This window comes from Vombatus ursinus, unplaced genomic scaffold (assembly GCF_900497805.2).
Source record: "Vombatus ursinus unplaced genomic scaffold, bare-nosed wombat genome assembly UNPS02014772.1, whole genome shotgun sequence".
Classification (NCBI taxonomy): Eukaryota; Metazoa; Chordata; class Mammalia; order Diprotodontia; family Vombatidae; genus Vombatus; species Vombatus ursinus.
The window spans coordinates 26,486,436-26,496,732 of record NW_020954550.1 but is presented as its reverse complement, the minus strand read 5'-3'; the positions used below and the strand labels follow the sequence as shown (position 1 = coordinate 26,496,732).

The window sequence follows — 10,297 nt, the reverse complement described above, 5'->3', positions numbered from 1 at the left end:
AAACCAATGTCCCCATGCTCGAGGATGGCAGATGGTGCAGGGGACCTGCATCGGCAAGCACACCTCTAGCGTATGCAACTTTCTAGTGTCGTTGTTACCCCTCAGTAACACGCGACTTTGTTTCTGACTCAAGAACACTAGCTTCGCTTTGCGGACTGCTCACCTCTGTTGCTATACAATGCGATCTAAGACCCGTGGTTCAGCAGCCTGAGTGGGGCGGGTTAAACTGAGAATGAAATTCCTGTCAAAGTCTTCCCTTGTCTTAAACTGGTTAGAAAGCGACTAGCACTCAGATAAAGTCAGTACTGTGGCATGAGAGGCACAGAAAATAAACTTGATGCGGAGCTAAATTGTTAAGCAACTGTATTTATTATAACAATTTACCATTGATGATTATAATCCTTCGCCTGCCACTGATGTACAAGGAGAAACTGCCACCTCTTCCCCTTTGAGTTAGATGGGTCTGTTATCTTGATTTTAGAAACCGCTGACCAACACTAGAGTGGATAGAAAATACCTGGTCGTGACACATAAAGAGTTAATACGTGGCTTTCTTTAAACGCACGTAATTTCATCTGACCCCTGGATGTGATGAAAGATATTGATTGCTAGTAACTCCATATTACCTGATAGAAGATTACCCGGAAAGGAAAGGAAAGGAGAGAGACAGAGACAGAGACAGAGAGAGAGTGGGGGGGGGGAGAAAACTCAGGGGATGGGGATATGTTAACATATTCATTTCTATTTTACAAGATAAACCATATTTATGTCCTGTTTTGTGCCTTCTGAATCCTGTGAATATTAATATCAGAAAATATAAGTCCTTCTGCAATCTTTTCTCTAAATATCTTAGTCATTGAAATTGGCAGTCCCCCTCATTATTCCACTGCCTCAAACCCGAATCTGGCGCCGGCTAAATATAGAGCTTTGCCTTCTCCAGAACTAAATCCTAAATATGCAGTAAACAAATCTGTGGCAAAAAGAAAGCCTGATCAAAGCCCTCCTTTTCTTCCCAATGCTGGCTTGTTGGGGCGGAGACAGGTTTCTCACTTACTGCACCCCATTTACCAAAGATCCAGCTTAATATTCAGTCACATCTTCGAAGGATGAAGGTGGCTGTCGTTGTTTGTAAGTGTGTGGTGTGTTTTGCTTTGTCTTGCTCCTGAGTGGAATTTAACTATTTGGACGCCAGGGAGATTGGGATTGGAATCTAACTTCAGGAATCCATCCCTTTACATCCAGCTTCTTGGAGAATATTGGATATGAAGCATAGAAGGAAAACATTTGCGTGAAGATAGGGGCGGGAGCATAGACCCCAGAGATATGTGCATCATTTTGCATTGTGTCTATATGTGCATGCTTTCATGGTTATAGATATCTACAGTCTTTGAAGGGGTGTAATAAAACACATCCAGCACATTAAATTTTCAAGTTACTGTAAGGTGTGTAAGGGCGAACTAGAGATGGAGTTTATGTTACCGAGAAGCTTCATATTATTCACTTTCTCTTCTTGGGAAAGAGCTTCATATATCTCTGTTTAAAAAGATTTATTTTTCATCCAACAAAATACACAAGAGGTCAGAATAGTATTTCTTTCTTTTTTTTTTTTTTTTGACAAGAGGATTAATTCCTTCTTTGAACACAAGAGGTCGCTCCTGCGATCAAGTACGAATGAAAAAAACACTATATATTGTCTAAACTGATAATCACCACTTGATACATTCTACAACAAGCATATTATTTTAAGGGAGAGATTTTTTTTACATATATATATAACATATATACAATAAGAGAAAATAGAGTTGAGAAAAGACAATAAATTAAGAATAACCAAACGTATTTCAAATACAAATTAAAGGTGGTTATATGAATTTTGTGATTGAGATAGGATAGGTGCAGCCCTAGCTTTTTTATGCTTAAGGCCCTAGCAGGAGTTTTCCAATATAAATCCACACAAATTTTGAACAGATACATTGAGAAGCAAAATAAGGATTGGTCTCTCTCAAGCCTTTTCATTTGCCAGTAGATTTTCTATGCAGTTCCAGATCTCCTTCAGGTTAGGGGATGATTAAGAAAATATTTGTTTACAATGTTAGCATGGGTTGACAACAGGAAAACAGGTTGTCTTCCACCATTACGGTGAAATTGGCCATTACTAAAGGTTTTCCCCCAGCCACATGCCAGCTTGTCTGTTTGGAATTGCTATCATCAGCAATAATTCTTTGTAATTGCTTATTGGTTTACAGAGCTAAAACACCACACTGTGTGTGGGGGAGGTGGGAGGTGAGAGAGATGGGGGAGAAGCATTGTCAATCTCCAGTGCAAGTCAACCAGCACCTTGCATTTTCTAACGTTTACTCCTATGGTGACTAGGCAGGATGATGGAATATGTTGTGATAAAATCATATCCTTTACTTCTCTCTTTTTTTAAAAAAACTAGTTAGCTTGTTTATCTTTATAGGAGCCCAAATTCTCTTTTAATGAAAATATTTTCTTCATAATGGGAATTATAAACATATTTCTAAAAAGTGAAGTTTTTCAAAAGACTCATTTAATCTAATATCATTAGGGATAAGAAACTCAGAATGGGTTTTTTTAAACAAATATTGCTTTTAATTTATTATTTTCCGTGGTTGTTCTCCCACTTGGCAATTTCTTAAACTAGTTCTGTCCTTTCTATTTCAAATACACCACACACTAAAACAACTTTTGTAAATGTGGTTATGGGTTCAGGCATAAACCTGGGAGCAACTGGGAGGGACCTCTGGGGGAGGACACTTTGGAGAAACCCCAGCCAAGTCAATGAGAAATTGCCATTTCTGTTTGTGCCCTGGAGAGACACATCCATACATACGAAGCAACTGAGACAGTCTGCGGATCTCAGAGGTCTTATCTAAGGCTAGATCGAGCAAAAGATACAAAGAAAAGAACTTCCCAACGTACTGAACTTTCTGGAGGCAATAAGACACTAGAGTTACACCTTTCAGAGTTTGAGTTTGGAGGTCCTTTAAAGATAAATTGGCAGGCACATTAGAAATCAAATAAATACTCCGAAGTTTACTTAATCTTGGGGGAGGCTTCATGGCCTTGCAATGTTTCTTATTTAAAAGATCACTGAAAATTTACCGGTGACTTGCTACCAATGATCCTCTCGATCGAGGCAATTTCCAGACAGTAAATTATTTGAGGATTTTCACATTTCATGAAATAGAATGTTTTGCTCAGGTTTTCCATATTAGGCCCCCTCTACACACCTTTTTTAACTCAAGACAAAAGGTAAAGAATATGCGCGTGTATATCTGTGTATATACACGCATATACGTTATGTATGTACGTATGTATATACATATATGCACATGTATGTACACACAGACACATGCTACCACTTAATTACACAAGTTCGTTTTAAAAATAAAGGCAAAGACAGCAGGAGAGAGACAAGAAGAAGTGATAGAACATATTAGTTTTTTCGAGGTGTTTTAGTTTGTTGTTAGACGATCACGGATTTAGGACTCCACATTTCCAAGTCCAATCTTTCTATTTCTAAAGTTAAAACGCAAGCAGACATTCTGGAAGGGCTGGACGGGAGAGAAGCAGTCCAAGGTGAAAACTTTATTTTTACCTGTGTATTTCCATACTGATTCTCGGCTAAACAGGGTATCACCTTCCTTTCCTTGGGATGAGATGGGGCGGGGAAGGGGGAAGGAGGAGGTAAGCGCGGTACTACTGTGCAAACAACCCTTCTAAAGCAGACCCCTTCCCGTCTTCCCTCTGCCTCCTCCCCCCCACCCCCTTTCTTCCCCTTGGCTTGGCACCACCACGACGAAGGAGAGCCCTATTCACCCGTGCCTACTATCCTGCAGAGCCCCCGACTCTAGGGCCACGCGTCAAAAGAAAGGGAGAAGCCAAATAACATTCCCACCCTTTCCAAAATCCACCCCCTCCCCTTCCTAATACACATGGGACCTCGTCCACGGGAAGACCTACCAACCAGCCATTCGCCGCCAGCTGCACAAAAGCGGGCCACGAAGAGGCTCACCGGAGCGGTGGAGAAGCAAGGGAAGGAGTGGAAGGGGAAAGGAAGCGAGATGAATAGGGGGAAAATTCAAAGACAGAAAAGAAAGGGGGAGGGGGGGGGGGGGGGGGGGGGGGGGGGGGGGGGGAGACTGAGCAGCGCACAGCATAGAGTAACAAGGGAGATGGACAAGAGCCCTGAGAAAGTTGCCTCTGAATTCCTAATCCTCTCCTGCAGGCTCGCCGACGGGCCAGTGGCGCACAGGACCGGAGAAACTGAAATATGATAATCAGAACAGCTGCTCTGTGCGCCTCTCGACCAATGGGAGAAGAGCAGGGTTGACGTCTCCGCGCTTTGCGTCAGACCAATGGAGATTGAGCTGAGTTGGAGCAGAGAAGTTTGAGTAAGAGATAAGGAAGAGAGGTGCCTGAGCCGCACTGAGTCCGACGAAGCAGCGCCTCTTCCACTCAAACTACACGGGCTTAAATTGGACTGATCAGCGAGAGCGCAGCACAGCACTGCAGCGTTTCTCACCCTTGCAACAACAGTGACCAATATTTCACACTTAGCAACAGCTCCAACCTCCTCTCTGGTCTTTTAGTCAACTGTACAACCACCATTTCACTGTGGACATTACACCCTCTTACAGATATGGGAGACATGGGAGATCCACCAAAAAGTAAGAGGAAATTTTACCTTGTTGGAATCAATGTGCTGTTATTGTGCCGGGTGGCTCTAACTGAACTTGAATTGTTGACTTGAAGAAAAGCTGCTTTTTATCTTTGTCTCCATGCCTGCATGCTTGCTATCGGTTCTTATCTTGGGGAGTCTGATCGTACCTAGGATTTGCGTTACTCTTGTGTGCCTGCTTTCTCACCACCGCCTCCTTCCAGGCGTTCTTGGGTGCTAAGCAGTGGTTTCCCTCCACGGGAATCCAGAGCTCTCTTAGGAGGTTAGCCTCCAAAGGTCTGCCTGCACATACAATACCCAGAGCTGTGAATTAGCATTAGACTTGCAAACGAGAACGGGTGACAACTGCATTGATGTCTGATCTTGCTAACAATATCGAGTCCTGGGTTATATTTAAGAGCGTGCTTAATGGAAAGTGTAGACATTCCCTCCCGTTCACTTAACGCTTCCAGTCAAAACCTTTTCTTTGACTTGACTTATCCGTAAGCTTTGCCAGTGGTTATTGCAAAGGGGGAAAAATAAATACAAAATGAGCGGTTTTGATTGCGTGCTAGGCTTACGAATGTAGTCTATTCAGATCTGCATTTTACATATGTTCCGCCTCCTTTTTAAATGAGTCAAGGTTTTGATGGCACACTTCAATTACCATCCAAAAGTGCAATACGCTTAAAAAAAAAAAAAAAAGCTCAACGAGTACGCCCTATAAGGGAACGACACTAAAAGTGTGTTTATCTCTGTAGGAGAGTAAACGGTTAGTCAATCATGTATTTATTTTCATTTCAGAAAAACGTCTGATTTCCCTATGTGTTGGTTGCGGCAATCAAATTCACGATCAGTATATTCTGAGGGTTTCTCCGGATTTGGAATGGCATGCGGCATGTTTGAAATGTGCGGAGTGTAATCAGTATTTGGATGAGACCTGTACATGCTTTGTTAGGGATGGTAAAACCTACTGTAAAAGAGATTATATCAGGTACGCCTTTTACATTGCTTTCTTATTTTGTTAAATTTCTCTCTCCCTCCCCCTGCAAAGATGGCCTTTCCGCCGAAGACTTTATCTTGTAGATGTTCAAAGTGAAAAGTTACTCTCTAAAGACATCCCAGGAATTAAGCAATATCATTCACTTAACTTTTTAGAAGTGCCCAGTGATTTTTTTTTTTAAAGAAAAACATTCTATGATATGGGGTTGGTATAGATCCCTCCTCTATCCCAAACATTTTTAAAATAGATTTAGTTAACATTCTTGGGCAGATAATTGGAAGTTTTGAAAGACAGACAATTTAATTGAATTTTAAGAAGTTTATATTTCTTGAGTTACAATAGGAGACACCCCCTCCCCCCCAAAAAAGATCTGTCTAGTAGCTTTGTAATAAGCTCTTAGAATAGAGGAACTAGAATAAGCCACATTTCAACACTAACCTTAAAAGCCCAAGGAGAAGGTAGTTGTTCGTTGTCTGTATGGCAAATGTTCTTTCCCTAGAAAATTTAAGAACGAACCAACATACTCTCTGACAGAAGAAAAAAAAATTGACATTTAATCTTTTTAAATATTAACCCTTTGGTGACATCTGACTGTCTTCTCTTTCTTATCTTATCTGTACTGATGAATTAGACAGAGCAGATTAAATTGCCCATCATCTGTCCGGGAACAATTGGTATATTTAGATAATGGAACTGCTTCCTTTCTCACATTAAAATCTGGTAACTGATAAAATGAATGAGTGCCCAATACTGACACGACTAAAATCAACTTTAACCTATGCTTTTAGTTTTTGCAGGACTGCCAGCTTAAGGTATTGCTCACCTAGAGTGTATCCCTTGCCCTATTTGTGTAGCAAAGAATTTCCTGTAGCAGCCACAAAGAAAAGGACACATGTGGGTTTTTCCCCTTTCTAGAGAGGTCTTGAAAACGGCATTAAAAAATAGAATGTATAAGAGATATCTCTTTAGTTTCTACTATTCTCTATATTTTGTCTACCAAAATATCCCAGTTTTTTGACCCGAGAATTTCTTCAATGTCTATTAATATCGATGAGGCTGGAATTCTTGTAGGAATGATAAATAATTCTTAAAGTTTCTGTATGATTGAAATATGTATTTTAAGAAGTGTTTCAGGCTAAAAACAAATAAACAAAAAAGCATCTTCCAAATCTATAGGACCGATTTATCAAACGCCAGTAAAACTCCACATGGAAAATGAGATGGGGGAGAAGAGGGGCGGGAATTTCAATGTCAAAAAGTTTTGATACGTTTTCGTCTTCAAAAGAGGGAGAAGAAAAGTGGTGTTAACATTCTATAAGCAAAAATGCATCTGATTATATTCAGGGAAAAAAAATCAACCTCACATGAAAGGCCAAAAAAAGTTCACTAAGGTGCGGGGAAACAAACTTTTGAACCTTGGAAAATTTGACAACTGAGGCATTTTTCTTGTTTACTTGATTGTCTCGTGCATGAACTCAGGAGTCACTAGAGTGATCTTTCACTTAACACAAGCAGAAGTTTTCAGATACTGTACTTGAAGGTGTAGATGTTTTTCCCCTCAGTTGTTCCCAGACACTCGTGTGCCTAATTTTGGACGCATACATTTGCAAAACGACGCAATCTTACCCACCACCCATCCCCCTTTCTCTGTTAAAACTTTTTTTTTTCAGAAGTTGATATGTCTTTGGAATAAACTGTTCAATGGTAAAGGTTGAACTGGTGATCGCAGTAGCTATATCCTTTCCCCAGTGAATATTTCCTCTTTTCTTTGCGTCCCCTTCTCTCTTTGTGTAACCCCCCCCCCTTTTTTTTTATTTCATTCTCTTTCCTGGTGTGAATCTCTCCCCACCCCCCTTCATTGCTTTTAGAGAGACAGAAGGTCATGTGAATATGCAACCGGGATTAAACCAACAAGGTGACTTGTTTGTTTGCCCGTTGGTGTTGAAATGTCAGGGAGGAAGTCTTTATTTGGTGCCTTTTCTTTTCGGTTTTTACGGTCGCCTCCTGGCTTTCGTGCAAGCTGAGATGTCTGGGTAAACGCTTCAGTGACTTAAAAACCAGCCCGAGCGGCAACAGCAGATAACTAAAAAGAATAGGATGGAGAAGGTACTTTCTGTTGGTGGCGTTCTCTAAGGAAAACCTCCAGAAAGCCCCTGGAGCTACATACCGTGCAGAAGGAAACGTGGAACACCTTATAGAGGTGTCCTTCAGTGTGTGTGTGTGTGTGTGTGTGTGTGTGTGTGTGAATTTGCGAACAGATGCCTCACAGTCACTCTTCTCAACCTTTGTTTTCTACTTTGGGGGATACCCTTAGTCTTAGAGAAGTTCCGGTTTGACGAAATTGGGGGAGGGGAGGGAGGAAGCAGAGAAGGTTGGGCAAGCAAGGCTGACCCATAACTTGGCATTTCTCTCTGTCCAGCTTCTTCCCTAGTACCTCTGGGACTGGGAAATGAACTGAGTTTTCTAATACATCAAGAAATTTCACACGGTGTCCTGAGATCAGAGTGTGTGCAGAGTAGAGGCAGGTATAGTAAAAAGAGAGAAGAAAGAGGAAAGAAGAGTAAGACACGAGGAGAGAAATATACATATATATGCATATATGTAGACATATATACACATATACATACATATATGTATATATAATATGTGGGAGGGAGGGCAGGAGAGAGAGACAGAGACAGAGAGAGACGAGAGATTCTGTCTTGTGATAAGGCTGAATCCTTTATCTTTCTTTTCCATTTTTGACCTCTGTATGCTAATGTAATAGTAGTATTGTAGAAAGAGTAGTGGTGAACTTGGTGAGCTAGGGAAAGGAAAGAAGTGAACCCTTTTTACCCCACCTTGTTCTCTCCCATCCGGCGGCCCGCTCAGGTTATACGGGATAAAGTGCGCCAAGTGCAGCATCGGTTTCAGCAAGAACGATTTTGTGATGCGTGCCCGCTCCAAGGTGTACCACATCGAGTGTTTCCGTTGCGTGGCCTGCAGCCGTCAGCTCATCCCCGGGGACGAGTTCGCGCTGCGGGAGGATGGCCTCTTCTGCCGGGCGGACCACGATGTAGTAGAGAGAGCCAGTCTGGGAGCCGGCGACCCTTTGAGTCCCCTTCATCCTGCGCGGCCGCTGCAAATGGCAGGTACTTCTCAGTCCTCAGGGGATGGTGTGAGTAAGGCGGAAGCTACAGGGCCAGAGCCCTACCCACCTCTTTGGAGAAACTCAGGCTTCTGCAATAACAGCAGCTGCAGCAGCAACAGCAACACAGACCAGCAGTTAAATAGAGTGGGGCACTTTCTTGTGCTCTCTCTCTCCCTTTCTTTGACATTTTTCTCCCATGGGGTTAAATAAGCTCAATCTATACTTATACATTCCTATACAATACGTCTATATTAATCACAAAACGCATACCTACTTCTCTGTATGAGTGCATGTGTATACAGTCTGTGCATATACACAGGCATATACCCTATATAGAAGGTCTAGATTATTTTTATCCTCCAAAGCATGTTTTACTATAAACACTCCTCACTGCCCCACCAGGTAATTTCTCAGTGCCTGCCTAATTAGAGAGGTGGAGACCCTAAGCCTTGTAGTTTCCTCCTTTTCCAAGTAAGAGGCTAGGGAGAAAGGGAAGCTGGTGGATATTGAGTCTTCGGAGCCCCATGTAGGAAGTAAGTTTTTATTTTCAGCATTTTGACAAAAAGGGTGACCGAAAAGATAGAGACTAAATAATTGCACATCGGCACTCAGAGCTGTAATTTAAAACTGTCAACAAGCTAATCTGCAGTAATTGCTTTTTAAAACAGGTCTGACTCTGAAACATTTTTATGTGATTTGACAAGAATTTCATCTTCAGTTTGGCATAGTTCACTTTAGTCTGGCCCTAACTTGGGAGTTGACTGAGTCTGGGAGGGGGGTGGGAGCTGAATCCTTGCAAAGTATGAAGTATGTTGTAGTTTGCAGAATGTAGGGTGATTCTCCTAGGAAAAGGGGTGGTGGTGGTTAGAACAAAGAAAGGTTGGCAGGAATTGAGGCAAATGAGGCAAAGGAATGTTCTCCAAAACCAACCTCTCTGTCTTGAATAGATTTACCCACTGTGCGAAGTTTTTAAGTGTCAGTCTACCTATGACACAGAACATGACAAAACCACAGTCCTCCCCTCTCTGCCTTCTGGCAGCATTCAGAGATCTTCGAGCATGTTGTAGCCAAGGATTTGGAAGGAGCTTATACCGGCCAGAGACAAGGGTGGCAACATGTGCTATATGCAGCAAATACTTCTTTCGGAAAACAGTAGAAGAGAACAAAATATTATCATGCTGTGGGGCACATGGCTTCACAACAGTCATTTATCTTGAGTTCAGACAGCAATGGGTAGACAGTTTGAGTTTCCTTTTCCTTTGAGTGAAACAATTCTGAAATGTTCAAAACAGAGTTAACATTACATTAAAAAAGAGGATCCAGGACTAGAGGGATGGACACACACACACACCAGCATTTTCTTTTTCTTTCTTTCTTTCTTTCTTTCTTTCTTTCTTTCTTTCTTTCTTTCTTTCTTTCTTTCTTTCTTTCTTTCTTTCTTTCTTTCTTTCTTTCTTTCTTTCTTTCTTTCTTTCTTTCT

The 10,297-nt window shown here is 41.6% G+C and overlaps 1 protein-coding gene across 1 annotated transcript in view; it reads left to right on the top strand.

The window, feature by feature from the left end:
* The first annotated feature begins 4,666 nt into the window (after positions 1 to 4,666).
* The window catches only part of ISL1 (ISL LIM homeobox 1), an 11,468-nt gene continuing 5,837 nt past the window's right edge, over positions 4,667 to 10,297 (top strand). Inside the window, exons 1-3 of the mRNA XM_027863344.1 lie at positions 4,667 to 4,694; positions 5,489 to 5,678; positions 8,559 to 8,818. Coding sequence (XP_027719145.1) covers positions 4,667 to 4,694; positions 5,489 to 5,678; positions 8,559 to 8,818 — 478 coding nt within the window. The remainder of the gene's footprint in view (positions 4,695 to 5,488; positions 5,679 to 8,558; positions 8,819 to 10,297) is intronic.